Here is a 27,859-nt window from a genome sequence, read left to right as displayed (position 1 = left end):
AATAGAAGCAAGAGGGCTCGTGCTTTTTGAGATTTGAAATATCACTTTCCTGCCCATCTCTTATTTGGGAAAAATAATCAACTCTGTGTTTAAAAAAAAAAAAAGACATGAAAGAAACGTTTTTAGGATGAAGATGTCATTGAAGTGATTATCTTCCATTCTCTGTAATGGTGATGAATCGACAGTCTGGCATTTGTAGAGGCAGTTGACGCAGACCCTTTCGGGGGAAAAAAAAAACCAGTTTTCCAGTGAGCCTTGTCAGGGGGAAGACTGATCGCCGGCAGACCGGCTCGGACCATGAGCACAGTTCCAGGAATGCAAGGATGAGGAGGAGCCGGGCTGGGCCAGTGAGTCCAGGCTGAGGTAGGAGTGCAGTGTCTACAGGTCCGTTCTGTTTTGAGGGTGGACGTGAGGTAGATTATCTGTTGGGAAAGAAACACTTAATATTATTCCTTGAAGTGAGCTAAAGAGAATTACTTTTCTTCACTCACCGTTGATGATGTTAAGATGTTAAATCTACTTAACATGAGACATTCAGACATTTAGGGTCCAAGGGAGGGAAGGAAATTCTCCTTGAAAGAATATTCTGTTGGTCCTTTTATGTCAGAATTTTGTTAACAGCCTTTGAGAAAGGTTATCAAAACCTTACTCCATGTTTTTGGTTTAGTTTTAAAAGAAGCCTTTTCCTTCATAGGGAAATAGCCCCAGAGTATCCAAAAAGTCAAACCCAACCTTAGAGGGCCAAACGGGCCCCGGAGGCTTTCGATTCAGGTTCCCAGCCGGAAAATTGCTTTTCAGGGAGAAGGTCGTGTTTTCCTCAGATAGTGCAGTCATTTATATGGTTAAACGCCCTTCCTTCTGAGTCCGGAGGATGTTCAGGCTTGGCCTCCCTCAGAGGACAGTAGGAAGTACATTTACCCCCGACTCAGAAGAAAGGATTGAAGATGGGAAGGGGAAATTTAGGTGGAATTCTGGCAACGCTGGGGCCTGTCCCAAGCCCAACAAGATGGACTGAGGCCAGGGTGGTGTCTCCAGAACATTGAAGGGTGGGGAGGGAAGTGTGGTGCAGACAAGGACTGCTCAAGGGGAAAAAATGAAAGGGTGGGAGAAAGAAGCGCCCCCCCCACCCCACGGCTGCTATTGTGCATTCCTTCAGGCCCTTGCAGACTTTTATATTTGCATAAATGGGCCCTGGTGAGGCTTCCACACTGGGACAGAAGAGCAGGCAGGTCCCCGGACAGTGGAGGCTTTTTCTTCATGAATAGTCTTAGAGCGATTTCGCAGTCATCCGCTCGTGGAAGCTTCCTGGCTGGAGTCTGCCCTCCAGTCTCTGTAAGGACGTGCATGTCTGTCTCTCTGGCTGCAGACCCTGCCCACACAGGCTTGCCCTCCAGCCTGTTTATAAGGCCTGAAGTTACTTCTGTTTTGTTTTAGCCCAAAGGGTGAACTGCTGCCAGCAGTATGTCTGGAATGTTATTTACTTGGTACATTTCTGTGGCTTTTCTTTGTAGCATTGCACGTGCCAGAGCCATTTACTTGAAAATGCCAGGTTGCGCAGTTTGTCTTCTCAACGGGGTGACTTTCTCAGTTAGGGGAGTTTAGTTCCTGTGTCTCTCAGTTTCTTCCTTCCTTCCTTGTTTTTTTTTTTTTTCCCTGAGTTAGTGCTCTGAACAATACTGTTGGTGCCTGTTGCATCGCACCCCTTTATCCTGAGTGCCCCAACTCCACTTGTAATTTCTGGGGTTTCTGGTGTCCTCTTCAGAGTGCCTGGCAGATGCTTTTTCATTTGCATGCCTGCCCTGTTATTACTTCACATGAAAGCTGTCTGTTTTGGCAGACATGACTACCATGATTGCAGCTGAGCTCTCTGAGCTGAATGGGTGATGTTGTGTAAGGGAACTCGAGGTGGGGTTTTCTCTAATGGTGGCTGTGGGAGTGGAAGAAAAACCTGCGAGCAGTCTTGGCTTGTGCTGAGCCGACATGATAGCAAACAAATGACTTTTGAAGGGAGGAACCGGTGTGTACAGTTTCCTAATTTGGAAGGTTTCACAACTGTTTTTGTTCAACTGATGGAGGAGAGATTTTTTAGGGGCAAATTCTTCATTAGGAAGACTGTAAACAAGTCCTGGAAAAAGGATAATTGCTGAAGGAGGAGGCATGGAAGGTATTTGACGGGCCTCTGTCGTCAGCTCCCCTTCTTCCTATTCCATCTGTGCAGTTTTAATGGTGGTATTTTGGGTTTTAACACAAGGTATGGAAAATGAGATTAGATAAATCTCCCTGTCTGGTGCCAGTCCTGGGGCCGTTTGCACACCTGGGTGGGATAACTCCCTGCCTTCTTTCTCTCAGCATAATTTTGTTCTGTCATGTGAGTCTATAAGCACTTGCAGATACGACAGAAAAGCTTGGCCTTACACAGTCTCGGCCTTTATTCGGGCCTCCTGGAAACCTCAGCCATCCCCGGCACCTGCGTGTTTGTTAACATCATAGCCAGCCCCCGTGCAGAATGGAACATTTTTTGCTCCATTCTTCTTGGCTTTTTCTGTCCTTCTGCATGACTTCTCAATTTGTTTGTAAGCTGCCCAGATTTTTGGCTGAAGGGTCTTCTTTGATCACTCTCCTGACAGCTTAGGCTTCACACTGTCACACCTGCTCTTCTTTTACAGTCCAGATTTCAGAGTAAATGCTTCCATTGCCTTGTAATTTTTGTTTTGAGTGTAAAACTTTGGTGCAGGCTACTTATTACAGGTAATAGCCGTTTGATGATGGAGAAAACTGCTTGGCAGAAACGGCCACCTGAACTACAGCCAGAAACATAAACTGCCACTTTATTTATGTCTGAAAGCATCTAAGCCTCAAGCCTATCAGTCATGATCTAGCATGCACATGATAATAACAGGCTCGCCAGGCTAGGAAAGCTGCCCCATGGGATGGCCATGAGGACAGGCTCTAACAAGACTCTGTGCATTTTCTCCCCCATTATCCACAGCCCACACATCGTGTTCCTCTCTCAGAGCATCTTGACAGGAGGGAGCCATCTCTGTGGGACCCGCCTCTGCCATGAAATCGCCCATGCCTGGTTTGGCCTAGCCATCGGGGCCCGAGACTGGACGGAGGAGTGGCTGAGTGAAGGATTCGCCACTCACTTGGAGGATGTGTTTTGGGCCGCAGCACAGCAGGTGGGTTAAAGTGACCCTAAGCATTTCACTACCCAGAATCAAATTCCATTTCTGGTCATTTGCTCACCCAACAGCTATGGATTGAGGGCCTACTATGCACTAGACACAGATTTTGCTGGGGAGATGGCTGCATAAATAAGAGAGGGAAGCCACTGCTCCCCACAGGATTTACAATCTAGAGATGGGAGAGAGAGTAGACAAGTGAATCAGTAATAGGTCAAGTGTTGGAGTACTGTGAAGAGAAATGAGCCCCACAGAGGGGCAGTGGGTCCTATTTTAGAAGGTAGTAAGAGAAGGCCTCTCTGATAAGGAGATATTTGAGCAGAGATGTGAAGAAAAGGTCATGCTATAGCATACTCAAGCACTTCTTTGTGGTTGTGATTGTGGTGACGTGTGTGTGTGCAGTGTGTGTGTGTTTTAAAGAGATTAAAACATAAATCCAGAGTCCTCTCAGATGTCTGCTCACAAGTAATGAATGAAGAATGAAGCAGGGGTGGTATAGATTCGGGAATGGTAAGGACTGTGGCAAACTGACAGCTGCTACTCAGCTCTAACCAATTGTCATGGTGAAGGAAGGAGGGCTCAATATAACCTACACTATTAGTTTTTTAAGGTAATTTATAATTCTGGACTTTTATGTGAAGTTTACTAATTTAAAAAATACCACACAAGACAAACATACCCAGAAGCCAGACCTGGTGCACACGCTCCCAGTTTGCAACCTCTACCTTAAAGCATTGGCCACCAGTTCTAATGAGGATAATAAGCAACTAAGCTGCTTCGTGCTTACTTTCAAGTTCCTATTTTTGTTGTTGTTGTTGTTGTTGTTGTTGAGACGGAGTCTAGCTCTGTCGCCCAGGCTGGAGTGCAGTGGCACAATCTTGGCTCACTGCAACCTCAACCTCCTGGGTTCAAGCGATTCTTCTGCCTCAGCCTCCTGAGTAGCTGGGATAACAGGCAGATGTCACCACGCCCAGCTAATTTTTGTATTTTTAGTAGAGGGGGGGTTTCACCATATTGGCTAGTCTGGTCTCGAACTCCTGACCTCGTGATCTGTCAACCTCGGCCTCCCAAAGTGCTGGGATTACAGGTGTGAGCCACCACACCCAGCCTCAAGTTCTTAATGTTCGGGTCACCTTTTTTCCCCTGTCATCTCTGTCCCTTATACACTGGACTATTTGGCATTTTTCAAAATTCCCAAGTTTGTGCATACCTGCATGATATTGTTCAAGGTCCTTTGTCTGTTGAAATCTTATTTATTTTTCACTAACCAGCTAGAGGTCACCTTCTCTAGATAGCCCAGACTGATTACCTGGCTCACAATTCAACACTACCCTCCTACACACTGTGGGTTCCCACAATACTTGGTGCTTACCTTTTTAAACTTATTTTATTTTTTCTTTGCCTTCTACTATGTCATTTCCTTATCCTCACACCTGGACTATACCTGCTTTAAATTGGAGCTGGGTCTTGCTTTTCATACCCTGGCTGTGGACCCAGCAGTGTGCACATCAGTGTTCCCTGCCACATGGAGTCCTGTGAGGAGAGGCCACATGATAGATACAGAAAAGGCTCTGGGGTCTGAGTCAGACAGACTTCCAGTCCTGGCTCTGCCATTCATTGGCTCTGTGAGTATAGGTAGGTTAGGTAGCCTCCCCAAGCCTCCATTTCCTCATTTGTAGAATGGATATAAGAATGCCAAAGCTTGCAGGGTGAATGGGATCAGGTGTGAATGAGCTTAGCACAGTGCCTGACACGTGGAGAATGTGCAAGAAATACCTGTTCCCTCCCTTTTTGTGTTTCCCTCCGTCTTACACGCAGGCACTCAGCAGGGGTTTAGTATGAATGTGCTTCTATCACCATCTCTTCCCTGGAGTGCCTCCCTTCTGAGACTCTCAGATTTGCGCTGGTCCTGGCAATTGTGGTGCATTCCAGGCATCTGATCATGACACCTCCGGCTTTTATCTCCTGCATCCCCAAAGAGGTGCTCCTCCTTACCCTTCCCTTTGCCTAGACTTCTAGGAGGCCACTCCTTAGTCTGCTGGCTTGGTCCTGCCTCTTGATTGATAAGTTTGTATAGAGGAGTAAACACCAAATATTGTCAGAATTCTGAGGTAGGAGAGGACAGGTCTGGGTGGGCCTGGAAAGCCTTTGTGGAGGCGGTGGCTTCTGTTGTGAGCCTAAAGGGACAGCAGGAGCTGAGCTTTCTCTGTTGCCCTTTTCCCTTAACATGATAGGGGTCAGCCCCCTCATCATCCTTGGAGGTACGTGCAGTAACTCTTCGAGATGCGAAAACATGAACACCCCTGAGGCAAAATGGCCATTCTAGATTCCAGCACAAAATTTGAAACATTTCCAGAGCACATCTGCCAGGCTGACCTCTCTCTTCAAGGGCGAGACTGGGCTGTTGCTAGCCCTGGCGAGTGCCTGCCTCAGACCGTCCAGGGAGTGGGGGAGCGCCCTGTGGGGCAGGGGTGGGTGTGCCACCTCCCAGGTACTCCTGGCCAGCAGGCCCCACCAGGGAGCAGGGCGTGAGGATACAGGGTGACAGGGGTCACCGGGGTCACTTTGCTGCCTGGGAGACTGTGCTCTGCAGCACTAAGCAGTAGAAAGCATGGCGGGGCCAGGGGTGGGGTGCGGGGGACGTGTGAAATCCCAACAAGGAGATGGAGACCGCCATCCACTCAGAGAGGCATCCGCAGGGATTTGTGAATCGAGTCAGTCGCAAGGTTGGATGGTGTAACTTGTCATCAACCTGGAGAAAGTCTAAATGCCTTCATGGACATATTAGTCTGCTTGGACTGCCATAATAAATACCAGAGACTGGGTGACTTAAACAACAGATGTTTATTCCTCACAGTTCTGGAGGCTGGAAGTCCAAGACCAAGGTGCCAGCAGGGTTGGTTTCCGGTGAGGCCTCTCACTCTTCCTGGCTTGCAGATGGCCACAAGCTGCTTTTTCTCTGCGTTCTCATATGGCCTTTCCTCTGTGCATGCAGAGAAAGAACGCTCTGTTGGATCTTCCTCTTCTTATAAGAACACCAGCCCTGTAGGATTAGGGCCCCACTCATGACTTACTTAACCTTAATGACCTCCTTGAAGGCCCTGTCTCCAAATACAGTCACAGCAGGGTAAGGCCTTCAACACATATATTTTGCGGAGACACAATTTAGTCCATAACAGCAGGCACATGGGGTCTGAGGATCGTCTGGCCTCTGCCAGCTTCCCTGCACCTCGCTCCCTCCCGGAATGGTAGTCTGCTCCGTGCCTGACCATATGCCTTGCCATTCTCTAAGCACATCACACACTTGCCTGGCCCGACCTGCCTTGCAAGTGCTTTCCCTCTTCCCGAAATCCCTCCTCCCCGGCCGACTCCTGCTTCCCTGAGGACCAGCGCTGTCACCACCACCTCCTCAGGAAGCCCTGGTGGGCAAGGGGGCATCTGGGTTCTCCCTTCACCTCTCCTGTCACCTGCTCTCCGATGTTAGTGTTCCTGCCCATCTCTCCCTCCCCTGGCTGCTCCCCCAGGCCCTGTCTGTAATGCCCCCATGGCCTAGCAGAGACTCAGTAAATACCTGTTGAACGAATTATCAGGAAAGTTGTATTTCCAGAAACACCCGTGGATAGATGTCTTCCCTGCCCAGTGGGTGCTCTGCTGCCCTCCCTCACAGAGGTCCGGGCCGTGTGGCCTAGTGAGCCCACCATGGGATGGCAGCTGGTTCTGACTCAGTAGGGCAGAGTGTGATGGCCCCCTCTCCCCCAGAGTGAGTCCAGGCAGCACTTCTAGTTATGTGCACACAGAATCATCTGGGTTGCATTAGCAGGCCCCGCTGGAAACAGTCCTTAACAAAATTGAGGGCTAGGGAAAATCGGAGGTGAACGGTGGGGCCTTCCCCATCCTGTGCAGAAAGACAAAGCAGGAAAAGAGGACAGATCAAAGTGGAAATGGCCCCAAGGGAAGCCCACTCTCTCCAGACCAGGTGTGTGTAGGTGGGATGGGTGGGTTCCAGAACAAGGCGACCTCCACCAAACAGCAGGCCCAGCTCCACTGCCAGCAGCACAAGCGAGCGTGCACGGTTGGTTTTTTGTTTTAGACACTAAGAGGCTCCAGTGGCCTTTAGGTTTCTGATGGAAGCAAGGTGAGAGCAGGGGCAGGCTATGTTGTCCCCCATTGAAACAAAATGAGCCATTGCACCAGGACCACAACAGTGACTGTGTTTTGTGCATGTGTGTCTGTGTGTCTGTGGCTGAGCAGCTGGCCCCCCATGAGGCCCGGGAGCAGCAGGAGCTGAGGGCTTGTCTGCGCTGGCGTCGCCTCCAGGACGAGATGCAGTGCTCCCCCGAGGAGATGCAGGTGTTAAGGTAAAGCTGCATTGTGATCCACAGCCCTCTCATTCCCCTCCTTCTTTCCTTCAAGACACCTCCCTGCCAGCTGATGACATCTGCTGTGTTTCCTTTTTAAATTAAGTTGGGGTGGGCTTCTCGTCCCCCCAGATGTGATGGTTATGTTCTAAGTCTTTCAGGGTGTGCATTTCGATTTACCTTCCGACATTTTCCTGGTGACTGTTTAGGAAAAAACTAGCATGAGGCCATTTCCGAGGGTCAGATCCTTCGTTTGAAGTTCTAATAGTCACTTTATGTGGTGGCTGCGGACGTGGTGAGGGTTGGGGTTTGGCAGCCTGGCAGACAGTAACCCTATAAAGCCAAAGGGGAAAAAAATCTTTAGGAAAATACTGATTCCTAAGTGTTTAGTGGTCACAGATGTGTGTGTCAATGGGCCCTTTTGTTTCCACTGTAGCCCAGCAGGAAGCCTCTGCTGCTCCCCTGTGCAACAGGAGTCCACGGCCAGCTCCTGAGTTTTGTTTGTAGACTGTGGCTTGTGGCATGTGCAGGATTATTTCATGCCATTTTTCCACGTTTGTCCCTCTCTGCTTTGCTCCTTTTCTTTGTGACATGGTTATCTGAAACCTGGTACCTAGGCTCCTGGAGCACTGCAGTTGCTATGGCAACAGAAGCTTCCATCGCGCCCCCCCCCCCCCCCCCCCCGCCCCACTAGAGTCAGATGTTTGTAATCTGCCATTAAACAGGTGGGGAGGGATGGCCATCCAGGAACTGCTCCTCTCCTCGCCCATTCTTAGATGGCTGCCCTGAAGGCCCCTCTACCTTCCCAGGCAGAGGCCTGCCTTGGACGGTTCTGCCGTTGTGGTTTGTTTTTAAATGAACACCCCCACTTCGCCTGACTGTGACTGAAGCCTAAGGCAAATGCACCCCAGGGAGGGAGCTGGCTGGGACTTTTGTGCAGCACTGCAGAATGTCGGGGTGTGGCAAGCTGCACCCTTCCCACAGCAAAGTTCCCTGCGCTTGCACGCTAAGGTGGCCTCCCAAGTTGACTCATCCATTGTTTCGGAAAGGCAGATCTAGCGGAGGGAAGTGGAGCGGGCCAGGAGCCAGGAGACCTGTGTTCCCACCCCAAAGCCACTGTTCCAGCATCTGTTCTCTCGGCCAATGCTGATTGAGCCAGGCAGGACAGCCACTCCTATGGCCAAAGTGAACATGGCCCCTGCTCTCACAGAGCTTCCACTTAGCAGGGACGCGGCTCCAGGTACTGGCTGGTCACAGGTGGTGTGCAGCATTGTGAGCAGACTGCTCGGTGATGTCCGTACTAACTGGAGGGAGGCACATAAGGAGGTGGGGAATTTCTCTTTGAAAATGAGCTGCCTTGTACACAGCCTGGCTGAGGTGGGAAAGGCCTTCATGTGCCTTAGGGACAGAAAGAAGGGCAGTGTGGCTGGAAAGGGGACTGAGGGCAGGGGCCAAGAGAGGCAGGCAGGAGCCAGGACACACAAGCCTTTCTCCAAGTTCTTCAGAAGCTGCTCCAGGACCTTCAGCAGGAAGGTGGTATGATTTGCTCAGTGTTTGGACAGTGCTGCTCTGCTGCTGTGTGGAGAGCACCACAGGCAGCTGACGGAAAGCCAGGAGAATGGTTGCAGCCTTGCAGTAGTCCATGCAAGAGGCCCTGGAGTGCCAGTGACAGATGCAAGACGCAGACCTATTTGAAATGTGTTTTGGCCGTGGAACGGGCAGGTCTTTGATTGATTGAATGTGGAGAAGAGAAAAATGAGTGTACCCAGAATGACTTTGAGGTTTTTGATTTGGACAGCTGGATAGATGGTGATCCCATTTGTGTGATGGTAAAGACATGGGGAGGAGCTTGGAAGGAAAATGAAGTTTCCAGCTTTGCATGTGTTAAGTTTGTGATGATCAATAGATATTCAATATTATGAACTTTGGAGACTGCAACTCAGGAGCTCACTGGAGAGACTGGAACATTCAGCCTATAAAACCCTTTAAATCTTGAACATAGTGAAATCCTCAGGGAGAGAGGAAAGTGAGAGAAGAGGTCAGGAGGAAGAGGGGGAGCCAACAGAGGATTCTGGGGAAACCATTATGTGTTTCCCCAGAGAAAACCAGGGCACCAGGGGCCATGGAGCCAGAAAAGAAGCTGAGGCAAGCAGGTGGGAGTGGCTGATGTTGGAAGCTGCCTGGGGGATGAAAAGGGGTGAAAGAGAGAGAAGCAGGACTACATGGGTGGTGGAGAGGAAAGTCAGGCTGAAGTGGACAGGAGCATGGACGGGAAGTCAGGAAGCAGGGCTGGTGACTGTAGGCTCTGTGAGAGTGGGTGTGCTGGCCCAGGAAGCAGGACTGGGAAGGTAGCAGTGGGACATGAGGGCCAGAGAGGTTTGCTTTCAGGTAGGGCGCCTAGGAGCATGCTTACCTGCGAGCTGCCTCACTGTGCAAATCCCTTCACCTCTTAAAGGCTGAGTCCCTCCACCTAAGAGGTCATTTCCATTACGTCTCTAAGTCCGTTTGATCCCTTTGGTTCTGCATAACCATAGTGCTTCAGTGGGGTAGGGGCATCACAATGAATGTGAGTTTTGATGAACTGTGTTTCCAACTTGTAAGCAAGTTAGACTGCACCCTGGGAAGTCAGTTCACACATGAGGAGGGCCTCATCTCTTGCTTCCCTGGAGCCTGAGTCAACCCAGCTTCTGATGGCCAAGATCTTTTCCTTGTGTGTGGAGTTGGAAGAACAATCTAGTATTTTTAGACCTTTGTGCTAGACAGCTTTTTATGGCATTTGCTTTTCTTTGTCTTAGTATTCAGAAATTTCGTTTGCCTAAATTTAGGCTAACCATGAATTGACTGCATTTGAAAGGTTTATTGCACATCAATAAGGAAAATATTGTTATCAGATGTACTTACAATGAGGAGGAAATTTTTCTGAACCTGCCCTGAATTGTATAGTCTAGGTTTCGTTTACTCCCATCCCCTAGAATTCTCCCTTAAATGGACACAGAGAACCTGGAAATTATTGAAAGTAAAAAGAAGAACCAGACTTGTAAAAATTTGTTCTCAGATTTTGTTTTCAATGAGACCTTGGGAAAGAAGTCCCTTAAAAACAGAGATGCTATCTTGTTCTTTCTTTCAAGATGCCCCATGGTCTTGAAATGATGGGCCAGAACAACGTAAAAATCTGGCTTTATGTCTTGATAGGTTTCCACATGTTGGCGGACACAGTGGAAGCTCCTCTTGAGATCTTTGCCACACTGTTCAACATGTTTGACCACTCTCTCCTAAAAACGCTTTCTTCTTAAAGCACTTTCTCCTCCTGGCTTCTGTGTGTCTTACTCTCCTTGAGTTCCCTCTGCCTCTGTGGCCAGTCCTTCCTCACCTCTCTTGCTGGCAGGTTAACAGTCTCCACTTCAATAGCCCAAGGCTCAGAAAGACTGAGTAACCCGTCTAACCTCCTCTAGCTGATAAAGAACCAAGGCTCAGAAAGACTGAATAACGTGTCTAACCTCCTCTAGCTGAGAAAGAAGAGAACAGGGATTTAAACCCAGGGACGGAAACTCTTCTTGGTTCCCTATACCATATTCCTGTCTTCAGGGAACTGAGAGAGCATTTAGTTGCATTAAAACAAAAACAAAACAAACAAACAAAAAGTCCTGCAGGTATCTTGGGCTCTGGAAGGACATACAGGTCAGGGTGAAAAGTATGCTTGGTCCAAGCATCTTTTTTCTTTTAACACATGAAGTATGTGTCTTATTATTTTAAAAGACATTGAGAAAAAGGAACATTCAACATTCTCTTGGTTATAGATACTGGAGTATTAACAAAGTGAGAAGAGAAAAACTAAAATTTTGTTTGGCTCTGACTTATTAGTTTTAGTAATTTATAAGAACAGCTTTCCATTTGTGCCTTCCATACATCCACTGAGTTGTGAGGTCTCATCAAATGTTTCTCTTTTTCTTGTCTTTATTTCTTTTTTTTTTTTTTTGAGACAGAGTCTTGCTCTGTCACCCAGGCTGGAGTGCAGTGGCATCAGCTCTGCTCACTGCAACCTCTGCCTCCTGGATTCAAGTGATTCTCCCACCTCAGCCTCCCAAGTAGCTGGGACTATAGGCATGTGCCACCATGCCCAGCTAATTTTTGTATTTTTAGTAGAGACAGGGTTTCACCATGTTGGCCAGGCTGGTCTCGAACTCCTGACCTCAAGTGATCTGCCTGCCTCGGCTTCCCACAGTGCTGGGATGATAGGCGTGAACCACTGCGCCCGGCCCAGATGTTTCTTAGATTGACTTTGCTGTGTTTCCTTTGCGTCAGATGTGTCTGAAATTGACTTCCTTGTAAGTCATTCATTACAGGTTTCTTGTGTTTTCCTAGCCTTCTCAGCCTTCATTGGCTGGAGAGCCTGTAATGTGGCCACAGGCTTCTGAGGCAAGACGATTTGCTCAGTTTCAAAATGTTAGGGGTCACATGCCATTTTTCATTTTTTTTTTTTTTTTTTTTGTGAGACGGAGTCTCGCTCTGTCGCCCAGGCTGGAGTGCAGTGGCATGATGTCGGCTCACTGCAACCTCCGCCTCCCGGGTTCACGCCATTCTCCTGCCTCAGCCTCCTGAGTAGCTGGGACTAGGCGCCCGCCACCACGCCCAGCTAATTTTTTGTATTTTTAGTAGGGGCGGGGTTTCACCGTGTTAGCCAGGATGGTCTCGATCTCCTGACCTCGTGATCCGCCCGCCTCGGCCTCCCAAAGTGCTGGGATTACAGGCTTGAGCCACCGCGCCCGGCCTTCATTTGTTAATTATTGAAGATGTCTTTCCCACACATAAGACCCCAAGGACTCTCCCAGACTCTTCATCTCCTCTCTGGCCCTGGGCAGAACTCTTCCCCAGGCAAAGTCTGATTTCAGTGCTCCTTTCTGTCCTGCCACTGCTCAGCTCTCTCCTGTTGTCCATCCTCTGCCTACAAGGTCCCCTCCTGACCCGTGCAGCAATGGCGGCTCTTGCCCGAGATGCATGGGAACTTCCAAAAGGCTCGCCATGCCTCCTGTCTCCAGGGTGCAGCTGGATTCCGGCAGCTTCTGCCTAAGTGCTTTCAGTTAGCACACTCTGACAGGCCCCAGAGATGGAAGAGCTAAGGTGGCAGGGTCAGAAGAAATCTTTTGTTTTTTATTGTTTGTGATTTATTTTGACTTCCCTTTTTTTCTGGATTCATTGTTAAAGTCAAGCTCCTGCTGAGAAAAACATAAAATGTATCGCTTTAAGGAGGTGCTGACAGGCAGGAGTCTATGGAACTCTTAATCTTAGCTGCTGCCTCCACTTTGATACAATGCTAGATAAATGCGAGCATCTTTCCCTAACCTTCTTCCTGAATGCCTCATCCCTTGATCACAAAAACATCCCTTAATAATAGGGGGAAAGCCCCAAGTATGTAACCCTATCCATAGCCAAAATAAAGTCTGCATGCCGCAAGTGTTGTGAATTTGTATGATGCCTACTGTACATTCCACTTAAAATAGGAAGCCTTTTTTAATTTTTATTTTGTTTTTTTTTTTTTTTTTTTTTTTTTTTTTTGAGACGGACTGTCGCTCTATCGCCCAGGCTGGAGTGCAGTGGCCCGATCTCGGCTCACCGCAAGCTCCGCCTCCCGGGTTCACGCCATTCTCCTGCCTCAGCCTCCCGAGTAGCTGGGACTACAGAGGCCCGCCACCACGCCCGGCTAATTTTCTGTATTTTTAGTGGAGACGGGGTTTCACCGTGTTAGCCAGGATGGTCTCGATCTCCTGACCTCGTGATCCACCTGCCTGGGCCTCTGAAAGTGCTGGGATTATAGGCGTGAGCCACCGCGCCTGCAGGAAGACTTTTTTTTTTTTTTTTTTTTTATTAAGTCTTCTGTGTGTAAACCTTCTGTATATACTTGAAGTTTTCACCTCTAAAATTTTGCTCAAAATTTTATTTCTAATCCCCAAAGAACACAGCAGCCTTTTCCACCCGCATGTGGGGACACATGTATTCGCAGCGACACCAGCCTACCTCATGGGAAAGCTCTCCTCCTTGGAGCGTCCCTGAGTGCAGTCATATACTCGCTTCCAGCACCCGGGTTCACCTTCCTCTGCTGCTCCTCTCTCTCGAGATTGGAAGCCTCTAGCATGGGCCAAGAATAAATCCTTTTACTCTTCCTGGGTCAGCTCCCTTCTCCCAGGCCTTCAGTGTTTATTCCAGACCTTCCTGTTCCCCCTGCCTTCTCTTGCCTCCTGCTCTGCTGGGAAAACTGAGGCCATTAGCCATGTTCTTCTTTTGATTCTGTAAACACAGCTACATCCGTATCTACCCCGACCTCTCAGATGCCCAAGAGACATCCTGTCTGCCTTAATACGGCTAAAGATGAATTGCTAGTTTCAGGGTAGAGCTAGAAGGGCATGTGGCTTGACACAGTTTCATAGAATTGAACCCTCTGCCCTTGAGGAAGAAGGGGAAGGAGGATCGGGACAAAATGGGAAAATGAGGCACTCGTTACTTTGGACCCTGTCCTGTGAGGGAGGACAGTAGTTCTTCGGGGCACCCACAGGCATGACGGTGGTGACTCAGCCTGGAATAAGCATCCAGTCACCTTTGTGTGTCACAGGAGCACCTTGGAGCCGTCTGTTTTATGGGATTACCTGGGTGGGGTCTTGTTGCTTACCAAGAAGGGCAGGCAGTCCTTTTTAATTCTCTTGATGAATTTAAGTCTCTTAATTCTCTTGATGAAGGGCAGGCAGTCCTTTTTAATTCTCTTGATGAAAGCCAACCATATCCTTCTATTTTAATATGGCATTTATACCTGAAGTTAATTTGCCACATTTTTATTGATTCATACCATCTTATTCATTTATTTATTTATTTATTTATTTATTTATTTATTTATTTATTTATTTTTTGAGACGGAGTCTCCTCTGTCACTGAGGCTGGAGTGCAGTGGCGCCATCTTGGCTCACTGCAAGCTCCACCTCCCGGGTTCACGCCATTCTCCTGCCTCAGCCTCCCAAGTAGCTCGGACTACAGGCGACCGCCACCACGCCCCAGCTAATTTTTTGTATTTTTAGTAGAGACGGGGTTTCACTGTGTTAGCCAGGATGGTCTTGATCTCCTGATCTTGTGATCTGCCTGCCTTGGCCTCCCAGAGTGCTGGGATTACAGGTGTGAGCCACTGCGCCCGGCCATATACCATCTTATTTTTAAATTGAAAGCTTGCAGGCTTCAAGGAAGAGTCTGATAAGGAGAGAGGAAAATCTCAGTTTCATCTGCTTTGGTGGCGGAAGCTCCAAAACAGAAATGTCCTGGGGCCCCTGCCCAGTGCCCCAGCTACCTGAGGCCCTCCTCCACTAGGACCTGGCTCTGGCGCCACCCACAGTCCTCTGTCCTCAACCCTCCCTCCCTTCCCTCTCCCTCTAACTGCTGACTATGCTCACACTTCTCCCATCATTTTTTTTTTTTTTTTTTTTTCGAGACAGTCTGGCTCTGTTGCCCAGGCTGGAGTTCAGTGGCGTGATTTCGGCTCACTGCAACCTCTGCCTCCGGGGCTCAGGTGTTCCTGCCACCTAAGCCTCCCGAGTAGCTGGGACCACAGGTGCAAGTCACCACACCCGGCCTCTCCTATCCTTAATAATCTGTCCTTTAAACTGCTGCACCCTCATCTAATTATCAAAACACTTCTTGTCTACATTCCCACAGCTCTTAAGAACTTCCAGTCCTCTGGAATCTGCTTTCTGCTCTCACCAGTATAGGAAAACTGTTTTTTCCTTGGCTCATTGTGCCCTGACAGTCACCAGATTATAGAAGCAAATTTTATTTTTAATCTTATGAGACTTCTCTGCTTTGTTTGGTACTATTGACAGCTATTCTGGAAGTTTCTGTCACTGGCTTTTGTGGTAGTCCCTCGCCTGATTCTTCTTGCCCTCTGTCATTCCTCCTCCATCTCCTTTGAGGTCTGCCCTTTGCCTGCCTGTGTCTTCAGAGCTGGTCTTCCTCGGGGCCTCCACACTCTGCTGCGTGTCCTCCCAGAGTGGTCTCATCTAAACCCCCATCTTAGGTGGGAGTCTCCAGGTGCAGACCCTGATGCAAGGTGTATGGGAAAGAGATTCATTAGGAATTGTTCTGATACGGGTTGGCTGTGTGTCCCCGCCCAAATCTCATGTTGAATTGTAATCCCCAGTGTTGGAGGTGGGGCCTGGCAGGAGGTGACTGGATCACAGAGGTGGTTTGTCATGGTTTAACACCATCCTCCCTTGGTGCTGTGGTCACAATAGTGAGTGAGTTCTCATGAGCTCTGGTTATTTAAAAGTGTGTGGCACCTTCCTCCACCAACTCTCTCCCTCCCTCCCCAGCCATGTAAGACGTCCTGCTTCCCCTTTGCCTTCTGCCATAATTGTAAGTTTCCTGAGGCCTCCCCAGGAGCTGAGCAGCTGACAGCATCATGCTTCCTGTACAACCTGTGGAACTATGAGCCAATTAAACCTCTTTTCTTTATAAATAACCCAGTCTCGTGTATTTCTTTATGGCAAGTCAGGAACAGACTATGATATGTTCCCAGGAGGTGGAAAGGGAAGGGAAATGGAAGTGAGGAGGCCAAGCCAGGGTGCCATGACATCAGGCCAGGTCACGCAGTGTTACTCTGGAGGAAGCATGGGTCACCCTCAGTTGTTCGCATCAGGCAGTGGACCCCCAGGGTGCATGTACCCCTGCACTCGTCTCATTGGTTGGAAAAATGTACAGTCCCAGGTGCTTCCAGCTCCATGTGTTCATGGGCAAGACAGGCTCAGGCAACTTCAGGGCCACCCTCTGACAAAGAGTTGCAGACAGCATGCCAAGGGCTGATGTGCACATGGGTGGGGTGTGGGCATGGCCGGCCATACCCCTTTTTAAGTCAAAGGCTCCCAAGTCTCCACCGGCAGCCCCACTCTCTCTAAAGATCAAGTGTGAATGCTTAACTCCCCGTTGACATCTCTCCTAATTACCCCACAAGCATCTCTTATGATCATCCCCTATACCCTGCTTCATCTGCTCCCCTCCCATAGTGTTGTACTCATCACTGGTGGCACAGGTCCACCCACAACAGGGTAGGAGCCTGGGAGCTCCAGCTCCTGACTCTCCTTCACTCCTCCCCTGGGAGCCATTGCTAACAACTGCCAATTTCATCTCCTAAGGACTTCCTCAATTCAACTCCTCTTCTCCACCCCTAATACCACTGTCTCTCTCTTCACCACTGCTTGTAGCAGTGCAACAGCCCCAAAGTGTTTTCTACTTCTGGTCTTGCCCTTCCTTGCTGCCACCAGAGAGCTCTCCTTAAAACACCTCATGGTTCTGCCACCTCCTTGCTAGAACTCTCCAAAAGCTTCCCCTCACCTGCAGGAAAATCTTCAAGCCCCTTAGTGTGGCATGCAAGTCCCTGCACATCACCTCTGTCCCCCATCTCATCTCTTGTCATTCTTTGCTTTACCCTCTCCCTCCAGGTAGCTCAGAGACCCCTACTGTGATAGTCAGCTTGGGCTGCCATAATAAGTTACCAAAGGCCAACATAAATTTATCTTCCCACAGTCTGGAGGCCAGGAGTCCCAGATCAAAGTGTTGACAGATTTGGTTTCTTCTGAGCCCCCACTCCTTGGCTTGCTGTCACTGAGCAGAAAAAACAAACTGTTTTTCATCTGCTGTCACTCCACAATCATCAACACAGAAGACTTCTGTGGCCAAATGTGTAGGAGGTTTCCCCACACATCAAGCAAGCAATAACTTCTGTAGTGGACATCAGCTGGGTGTCCCCTAATTCAGTTTAATTCTGACACTGTCCAGAGCATCAGATCCCACAGGGTGAGTGCTCAGTCCCACAAGACTGCCCTCCACCTCCGATACCAGTCACACGCCCCAGGTTGTCTACCCTGTGTTTTTGACCAACCGGCTATAAATTGGGGTTCCCATGGCTGGCGCGTTGGGTTTATTAATTTGCTAGAGCAGCTCACGGAACTCAGGGAAACACATTTACTCCTTTATTATAAAGATATTACAAGGGATACAGGTGAAGAGATGCATAGGGTGAGGTATGAGGGATGGGGTGTGAGGCTTCCCTGCCCTTTCCAGATGTGCCCCTCTCCCTGTGTTCAGCTATCCAGAAGCTCTCCTAACCCTGTCCTTTTGGGGGTTTATGGAGGCTTCGTTATACAGACATGATTTGTCAAACCATTGGCCTTTGATGGTCAAATTGACCTTTACCCCCGTCCCCTCTCCAGAGATTGGGGGGCGGGGCTGAAAGTCCCAACCCTCTAATGCTGCCTTGGTCTTTCCAGTGACCAGCTCCTCCTGAAGCTACCTAGGGGCTGCTAGCCACCCATCAACTCATTAGCATACAAAGGCATAATTGTGAAGATCCAGAGGATTTTAGGAATTATATGCCAGGAAACGAGGACAAAAACCAAATATACACTCCACAGTGTGATAGCCACCTTCTCGCTGTGTCCTCAAGTGGCCTTTTCTCTGCGTGTGCATGTCCCTCGTGTCCCTCTGTATGTCTTAATCTGCTCTTCCTGAAGAACACTAGTCACATTGGAATAGGCCCACCCTGACAGCCTCATTTTAATTTAACCACCTCTTGAAGCCCTCAACTGCCCTATCTCCAAAGACAGTCATATTCTGAGATATAGGGGGATATGGCTCCAACATATACATTTGGGGGAACCCAATTCAGTCATAGCTCCTACCATCTGCCTGCTCTTTCTTACCTCCATGCCTTTTAAAAATGTTGTCTCTATTTAGAATATCCTTGCCTTGCTGCATAATTCCATATCATTATGACTCATCATTATGACTCAGCACAGATTGCATTGCCTTCCCAGAAAGTCTCAGACCTATCCTAATGTGAGCTGCTGTCCCTCCTCTGTGCTCCTAGGTGCTCTTCTCCGTCCCTTTCTGATCTTACTACATGATTTGATCATTCTTTTTATGTGTACCACATTAAATTGCCAATATTTGATCATTTTTGCCCTACAAAAACAATTTCTTTTTTCTTTTTTGAGACGGAGTCTTGCTCTGTCACCCAGTCTGGAGTGCAGTGGCGTGGTCTAGGCTCACTGCAACCTCCACCTCTCTGGGTTCAAGCGATTCTCCTGCCTCAGCCTCCTGAGTAGCTGGGACTACAGGCATGCGCCACCACACCCAGATAATTTTTTGTATTTTTAGTGGAGACGGGATTTCACTGTGTTAGCCAGAATGGTCTGGATTCCTGACTTTGTGATCCGCCTGCCTCGGCCTCCCAAAGTGCTGGAATTACAGGCGTGAGCCACCGCGCCCGGCCAAAAACAATTTCATATTGTCCAACAGAATACATATCTCTCTTCTGACCCTCAGACTTTTGTCCCTAGGGATTATGTCTTGTTTCTCAGTGCACCACAGTGCTTGGCACTGAGAGGGTGCTCCGTGAGTGTTGAAAAAATGAATCTCATAGACATGATGTCTGTCCCTGAGGTTCTTTATACGTTATTTGGAGAGCTGAAATACTGGTCACAAGATAGATAGGTAATCCTAGGCTACACCCTCAGAGTTCTAAGAACTGAGAGTTTACTATTGACAGGTTTAGTTAGAAAGGGCTACAGGGAGGATGTGAGGCTTGAGCTGGGATAGTAAGAAAGGATACCACTGAGATTGGTGAAGAGGCAAAGGGAGAGGAATTCAAGGAGCAAAGCCTGGTAGGCATAAAAAGGAATGGATTGTGGATGTGGACATTAACATGAGAATGGACTTGCTGGAGAGGACAGCCATGAAAAGAACCAGTGAGACTGAAGGTGGGCCAGGCAAGGCTAGGCTAAGTCATGGAGCTCCTCAGATGCCAAATTCAAGAACTCGTATGTGATCCTCTGGGTAATGGTGAGGTATTTTAAGTTCCAAGAATGACATAATGAAAGTAGAGTTCTAGCAAGATTACCCAGCGTTTGGGATAACATGTGATCAAAGAGAAAGAGTCAGGAGAACAGATGGAATCAGGTGGCTGTGTGAGGAACAGAGGCGTAAATTCAGAAGACCTTGGTTGGCCTAAAGATCTGACTGAATTGTTCATTTGCAGCTATCAAAAACGGGTTGAAAGAAGGCTTCTAGGCTGGGCGCGGTGGCTCACGCCTATAATCCCGGCACTTTGGGAGGCTGAGGCTGGCGGATCACAAGGTCAGGAGTTCAAGGCCAGCCTGGCCAATATGGTGAAACCCCATCTCTACTAAAAATACAAAAATTAGCTGGGCATGGTGGCAGGCGCCTGTAGTCCCACCTACTTGGGAGGCTGAGGCAGGAGAATCACTTGAACCTGGGAGGTGGAGGTTGCAGTGAGCCGAGATCATGCCACTGCACTTCAGCCTTGGTAACAGAGTGAGACTTTGTGTCAAAAAAAAAAAAAAAAAAAAAGAAGCCTTCTAATAATACAATGTAAAGCCATCCCCATTGTATATAAGGATTGACCCATTAAAAGAAAAGTTAAATTCATGGGTTCTGTGAAGTTTGTGAGTCTTTGAAAAGAGGGAAAGACAACAGCCCATGTTCCTCCTTGGCCAAGGTCTGGTTGATCCTGCCTCGTGTTAGGGAGGCATCATCTGAGGATATGGGTTGAGGCCACTCCAGAGCTCATCCGCCCTTGGTCTTGACCCAGGACAGTAGGATGGGGTTTATGAGAATGGCTGCCTGGATGAGTTCTGACTCTACTACAGGTTCAGAATTTCTAATATGAAAATCTGAACAAAACTTCCTGGGCAACAACATGACCACTAATGGAAAATTTCATACCTGATCTCATGTGATGGTGGCTCCCAGTCAAAACTTTGTTTCATATACAAAATTATTTAAAATAATGTATAAAATTACCTTCAGGCTATGTGTATAAAAGGTACTCAGTATCCTCGGGGCATTGGTTCCAGGACTGCCCCCATACCAAAATCTCAGGATGCATAGTCGGCCTTGTGGAACTTGAGGAAACAGAAAGCTGGTCCTTTGTATCTGGGGGTTCCACATCCCTGGAGTACTATATTTTCAGTGTGAGGTTGGTTGAATCTGCAGCTGATTGAATCCAAGCATGGAGAACCTGAGGATTGGGAGGACCAACTATATATGAAACACAAATAAATTTGTATTTTGACTTGGGTCCCATCCCCAAGGTATTTCATTTGTATGCAAATATTCCAAAATCCAAAAATATCAGAAGTCTGAAACACTTCTGGTTCCAAATATTTTGGATAAAGGATACTCAACCTTTACACACATTTGCTGTGTGGCCTTAAGAGAGTTACTCAACCACACTTAGCTTTAATCCCCTTAGCTGTAAAACAGGGATGATAACATAATAGTTTCTACCTTATAGGTGGACGTGAGGAATAAATGCAATGAATACATGCAAACCATTTAGAACACGTATGTTAAGTTGAATCACAGGGAATTGCTGTTTTGGTGGATCTAAAATGAATATTGTCAGGGCCAGGCACGGTGGCTCATGCCTGTAATCTCAGCACTTTGGGAGGCCAAGGCGGGCAGATCACTTGAGGTCAGGAGTTCGAGATCAGCCTGGCCAACATGGTGAAACCCCATCTCCACTAAATACAAAAATTAGCTGGGCATGGTGGCATGCCTGTAATCCTAGCTACTCAGAAGGCCTCATGAGGCATGAGAATTTCTTGAACGTGAGAGGCAAAGGTTGAAGTGAGCTCAGACTGCACTCCAGCCTGGACAGCAAAGTGAGACTCCATCTCAATAAATAAATAAATAATAAAATAAAATAAAATAAAATAAAATGAATATTGGCAATTTTCTACAGTTCAGGTAAATACTTAACACATTTGATGCTATCATCTATGTCCTTTGGCACTTGGAAAAGTTTTGTCAAACAAGTGGCAGAGGGCACAAGGACACAGCCCCCACAGCCAGCCCCACTGCCCCTCCTGGCTTATTCTGATTTCCTCAGCCTGGCTCGTCCCCTCATGTCCTCAAGGCTCTGGAGCTGGGCCCATCCCTTTCCCTGCTGCCACCCTTCCCTGGGGACCACACAAGGCATCTGCTCCTGTCTCTTTACCAGCCAGAACATGGAAACCCCTCCCTCCCCTCATGACAAACATAATTGGCTGGAATGTTCAAAAAGTTAATTTTACTAATTAAAAGAATGTTAAAAGTGCAAGAATGCCTGGTTACACATGTAGAGCATAGGCATAAAAGGAAAGAGTCTGAAAGTTCAGCAGAGATGCTCAAGCAAATTGCTAGTGGTAAGAATTGAATGAGCATCACTTCTAAGACTACCCTTCTGGAAACTACATCTAGTCCAGCCCCTCTGAAGGGCAACCTTTGAGTCCCCTCTGGCTCTTCTCTATAAAGCTCCTCTGGCCTCTGTTCAAAATCTCATCACTGTCCGGAGTAGAAAAAAGTTATTGCCTTTATGGCTTTCGAGAGTTCCTACCTGACCATTGGCCTGTGCCTCTCCTAAGGTCTCAACTGTGTGTCTTAGAATTCCTGCCCTACACCCCTCTATCCCTCAGGCATGTGGGATCCGCCTACCCACTCCTGTCTGTCTAGTGTTTTTATTTGAACCACATGCACTAACAAGCGACCTGTAAAGAGTGTTTCTACCTGTTCTTGATGGGAGGATGCTATACCTATGCCAGCATTTTCTGAAAAACTTTAGAGCTCTCAGCTAGCCAGAAATGGACTCTGCCCTTTCCTGTTTCAAAGGTCAGCTCCACCCGCCTGAGCTGCCCACTCAGTTTGTTTCCTGTCAGAGGGACACCCTCAGCTCTCAGCTCTTTTAAACAGCAAAGATGACAGACATGTCCTGAATAATTGAACTGAAATAACCTTCCCTCTTTATTTTTCCAGACCATTTCCTGGTTAGTCAGCACTCAGGTCTTTCTAAGGGGGAGAGAATTCTCCATAGACCCCTAATTACATATTTACAGTACTTGGTGTTTCATTTTTGCAATAACATCTAGTAGGGTCCTTTTTCTTTATATAGAAAAACATGAAAAAGCAAGGCATTTCATAATCACTGGTTAGTTAACTTTGGTTAATTTTTTTTCAAAGGCCAGGCGCGGTGGCTCACGCTTGTAATCCCAGCACTTTGGGAGGCCGAGGCGGGCGGATCACGAGGTCAGGAGATCGAGACCACGGTGAAACCCCGTCTCTACTAAAAATACAAAAAATTAGCCGGGCGTGGTGGCGGGCGCCTGTAGTCCCAGCTACTTGGAGAGGCTGAGGCAGGAGAATGGCGTGAACCCGGGAGGCGGAGCTTGCAGTGAGCCGAGATTGCGCCACTGCACTCCAGCCTGGGCGACAGAGTGAGAGACTCCGTCTCAACAAAAAAAAAAAAAAAAAAATTTTTTCAAACATTAAAGCACATAGTAAGAAAATTCAAACAGTTTAGAAAAGTATAAAATTCCATTTACTACCACTGTAGTCCCTTACCCAAAGATAATTACTGCTACTGTTTTCTTGTGAATCTTGGGAAAGTAAATTTTGTAAGTATACATGCATACTTCCATATTGCTGCTCCGTGTAAAACTGATTCATTATAAAGCTATTTGACTATAAAATATTTCCTACAAAATTATTCATGTACATATGCCAATCCATAATAATTCACTCTTATTTTGCCCATCCTAAGGATATCTTATGCACTCAGGCAGCCGGAAGAATCATTATGTACATTACATGTTCAGCTAATGAGCGTTAGTTTCCCATTCAGAAAAACTCTCATCCAGTGAGTGCTTTCTCATGTAACGCCAAATTGACTTTGTTCCACAGAGTATTTTCTTACTTCCTGTGCCCCTTTTTCCTACCATTTAGTTTGTGTTTTGGCCAACAGTTTTGATCTAGAATGGATGACAAAAACTGTACAGGTATTCTGCTGGACCTGCCGCAAAGACATGAAAGAAGAACATCCTGCTAGATGTTACAATTCCGCTTTACAGGAGTTCTTGCCCCTTTCAAGTCACTGGTTGAGGACAGAAGGAATAAGAAACAGGGACTGTACTATTCAACATTGTACTGGAGGTTATAGCCAGGGCAGTTAGGCAAAAAAGTGAACTACAAGGCATCCAGATTGGAAAGGAAGAAGTAAAACTGTCTCTATTTGTAGACATAATCTTATTATTATTTTTTTTTATTATACTTTAGGGTTTTAGGGTACATGTGCACAATGTGCAGGTTTGTTACATATGTATCCATGTGCCATGTTGATTTCCTGCACCCATTAACTCGTCATTTAGCATTAGGTGTATCTCCTAATGCTGTCCCTCCCCCACTCCCCCCACCCCACAACAGTCCCCGGAGTGTGATGTTCCCCTTCCTGTGTCCATGAGTTCTCATTGTTCAATTCCCACCTATGAGTGAGAACATGCGGTGTTTGGTTTTTTGTCCTTGCGATAGTTTACTGAGAATGATGTTTTCCGGTTTCATCCATGTCCCTACAAAGGACACGAACTCATCATTTTTTATGGCTGCATAGTATTCCATGGTGTATATGTGCCACATTTTCTTAATCCAGTCTATCGTTGTTGGACATTTGGGTTGGTTCCAACTCTTTGCTATTGTGAATAGTGCTGCAATAAACATACGTGTGCATGTGTCTTTATAGCAGCATGATTTATAGTCCTTTGGGTATATACCCAGTAATGGGATGGCTGGGTCAAATGGTATTTCTAGTTCGAGATCCCTGAGGAATCGCCACACTGACTTCCACAATGGTTGAACTAGTTTACAGTCCCACCAACAGTGTAAAAGCGTTCCTATTTCTCCACATCCTCTCCAGCACCTGTTGTTTCCTGATTTTTTAATGATGGCCATTCTAACTGGTGTGAGATGGTATCTCACTGTGGTTTTGATTTGCATTTCTCTGATGGCCAGTGATGATGAGCATTTCTTCATGTGTTTTCTGGCTGCATAAATGTCTTCTTTTGAGAAGTGTCTGTTCATGTCCTCTGCCCACTTTTTGATGGGGTTGTTTGTTTTTTTCTTGTAAATTTGTTTGAGTTCATTATAGATTCTGGATATTAGCCCTTTGTCAGATGAGTAGGTTGCAAAAATTTTCTCCCATTCTGTAGGTTGCCTGTTCATTCTGATGATAGTTTCTTTTGCTGTGCAGAAGCTCTTTAGTTTAATGAGATCCCATTTGTCGATTTTGGCTTTTGTTGCCATTGCTTTTGGTGTTTTAGACATGAAGTCCTTGCCCACGCCTATGTCCTGAATGGTATTGCCTAGGTTTTCTTGTAGGATTTTAATGGTTTTAGGTCTAACATATAAGTCTTTAATCCATCTTGAATTAATTTTTGTATAAGGTGTAAGGAAGGGATCCAGTTGCAGCTTTCTACATATGGCTAGCCAGTTTTCCCAGCACCATTTATTAAATAGGGAATCCTTTCTCCATTTCTTGTTTTTGTCAGGTTTGTCAAAGATCAGATAGTTGTAGCTATGCGGCATCATTTCTGAGGGCTCTGTTCTGTTCCATTGATCTATGTCTCTGTTGTGGTACCAGTACCATGCTGTTTTGGTTACTGTAGCCTTGTAGTATAGTTTAAAGTCAGGTAGCGTGATGCCTCCAGCTTTGTTCTTTTGGCTTAGGATTGACTTGGCGATGCGGGCTCTTTTTTGGTTCCATATGAACTTTAGAGTAGTTTTTTCCAATTCTGTGAAGAAAGTCATTGGTAGCTTGATGGGGATGGCATTGAATCTATAAATTACCTTGGGCAGTATGGCCATTTTCACGATATTGATTCTTCCAACCCATGAGCATGGAATGTTCTTCCATTTGTTTGTATCCTCTTTTATTTCATTGAGCAGTGGTTTGTAGTTCTCCTTGAAGAGGTCCTTCACATCCCTTGTAAGTTGGATTCCTAGGTATTTTATTTTCTTTGAAGCAATTGTGAATGGGAGTTCACTCATGATTTGGCTCTCTGTTTGTCTGTTATTGGTGTACAAGAATGCTTGTGATTTTTGTACATTAATTTTGTATCCTGAGACTTCGCTGAAGTTGCTAATCAGCTTAAGGAGATTTTGGGCTGAGACAATGGGGTTTTCTAGATATACAATCATGTCATCTGCAAACAGGGACAATTTGACTTCCTCTTTTCCTAATTGAATACCTTTTATTTCCTTCTCCTGCCTGATTGCTCTGGCCAGAACTTCCAGCACTATGTTGAACAGGAGCGGTGAGAGAGGGCATCCCTGTCTTGTGCCAGTTTTCAGAGGGAATGCTTCCAGTTTTTGCCCATTCAGTATGATATTGGCTGTGGGTTTGTCGTAGATAGCTCTTATTATTTTGAGATACGTCCCATCAATACCTAATTTATTGAGAGTTTTTAGCATGAAGGGTTGTTGAATTTTGTCAAAGGCCTTTTCTGCATCTATTGAGATAATCATGTGGTTTTTGTCTTTGGTTCTGTTTATATGTTGGATTACATTTATTGATTTGCGTATGTTGAACCAGCCTTGCATCCCAGGGATGAAGCCCACTTGATCATGGTGGATAAGCTTTTTGATGTGCTGCTGGATTCGGTTTGCCAGTATTTTATTGAGGATTTTTGCATCAATGTTCATCAAGGATATTGGTCTGAAATTCTCTTTTTTGGTTATGTCTCTGCCAGGTTTTGGTATCAGGACGATGCTGGCTTCATAAAATGTGTTAGGGAGGATTCCCTCTTTTTCTATCGATTGGAATAGTTTCAGAAGGAATGGTACCAGTTCCTCCTTGTACCTCTGGTAGAATTCGGCTGTGAATCCATCAGGTCCTGGACTCTTTTTGGTTGGTAAGCTATTGATTATTGCCACAATTTCAGAACCTGTTATTGGTCTATTCAGAGATTCAACTTCTTCCTGGTTTAGTCTTGGAAGGGTGTATTTGTCGAGGAATTTATCCATTTCTTCTAGATTTTCTAGTTTATTTGCATAGAGGTGTTTGTAGTATTCTCTGATGGTAGATTGTATTTCTGTGGGATCCGTGGTGATATCCCCTTTTTCGTTTTTTATTGCATCTATTTGATTCTTCTCTCTTTTCTTCTTTATTAGTCTTGCTAGCGGTCCATCAATTTTGTTGATCTTTTCAAAAAACCAGCTCCTGGATTCATTAATTTTTTGAAGGGTTTTTTGTGTCTCTATTTCCTTCAGTTCTGCTCTGATTTTAGTTATTTCTAGCCTTCTGCTAGCTTTTGAATGTGTTTGCTCTTGCTTTTCTAGATCTTTTAATTGTGATGTTAGGGAGTCAATTTTGGATCTTTCCTGCTTTCTCTTGTGGGCATTTAGTGCTATAAATTTCCCTCTACACACTGCTTTGAATGTGTCCCAGAGATTCTGGTATGTTGTGTCTTTGTTCTCGTTGGTTTCAAAGAACATCTTTATTTCTGCCTTCATTTCATTATGTACCCAATAGTCATTCAGGAGCAGGTTGTTCAGTTTCCATGTAGTAGAGCGGTTTTGAGTGAGTTTCTTAATCCTGAGTTCTAGTTTGATTGCACTGTGGTCTGAGAGACAGTTTGTTATAATTTCTGTTCTTTTACATTTGCTGAGGAGAGCTTTACTTCCAACTATGTGGTCAATTTTGGAATAGGTGTGGTGTGGTGCTGAAACAAATGTATATTCTGTTGACTTGGGGTGGAGAGTTCTGTAGATGTCTATTAGGTCCACTTTATGTAGAGCTGAGTTCAATTCCTGGATATCCTTGTTAACTTTCTGTCTCGTTGATCTGTCTAATGCTGACAGTGGGGTGTTAAAATCTCCCATTATTATTGTGTGGGAGTTTAAGTCCCTTAGTAGGTCACTCAGGACTTGCTTTATGAATCTGGGTGCTCCTGTGTTGGGTGCATATATATTTAGGATAGTTAGCTCTTCTTGATGAATTGATCCCTTTACCATTATGTAATGGCCTTCTTTGTCTCTTTTGATCTTTGTTGGTTTAAAGTCTATTTTATCAGAGACTAGGATTGCAACCCCTGCCTTTTTTTGTTTTCCAGTTGCTTGATAGATCTTCCTCCATCCCTTTATTTTGAGTCTATGTGTGTCTCTGCACGTGAGATGGGTTTCCTGAATACAGCACACTGATGGGTCCTGACTCCTTATCCAGTTTGCCAGTCTGTGTCTTTTGATTGGAGCATTTAGCCCATTTACATTTAACGTTAATATTGTTATGTGTGAATCTGATCCTATCATTATGATGTTAGTTGGTTATTTTGCTCGTTAGTTGCTATAGTTTCTTCCTAGTCTCGATGGTCTTTACAATTTGGCATGTTTTTGCAGTGGCTGGTACCGGTTGTTCCTTTCCATGTTTAGTGCTTCCTTCAGGAGCTCTTTTAGGGCAGGCCTGGTGGT

At 46.5% G+C, this 27,859-nt stretch overlaps 1 protein-coding gene across 9 annotated transcripts in view; it reads left to right on the top strand.

Moving 5' to 3' along the window:
- Nucleotides 1–27,859, top strand: part of AOPEP (aminopeptidase O (putative)) — a 361,345-nt gene that overhangs the window by 186,004 nt on the left and 147,482 nt on the right. For all 9 annotated transcript variants that reach the window (XR_004027058.1, XR_004027063.1, XR_004027075.1 and 6 more), the window contains exons 6-7: nt 2,990–3,179; nt 7,434–7,540. Coding sequence is in view for 5 of the 9 variants with exons in the window: in XM_030800182.1 (XP_030656042.1) it covers nt 2,990–3,179; nt 7,434–7,540 (297 nt within the window). In the remaining 4 variants the exon portion in view is untranslated. The remainder of the gene's footprint in view (nt 1–2,989; nt 3,180–7,433; nt 7,541–27,859) is intronic.

The sequence above is a fragment of the Nomascus leucogenys genome, chromosome 1a (assembly GCF_006542625.1).
Source record: "Nomascus leucogenys isolate Asia chromosome 1a, Asia_NLE_v1, whole genome shotgun sequence".
Taxonomy (NCBI): domain Eukaryota; kingdom Metazoa; phylum Chordata; class Mammalia; order Primates; family Hylobatidae; genus Nomascus; species Nomascus leucogenys.
The sequence above is the reverse complement of the archived record's forward strand: the minus strand, read 5'-3'. Positions and strand labels throughout refer to the sequence as shown.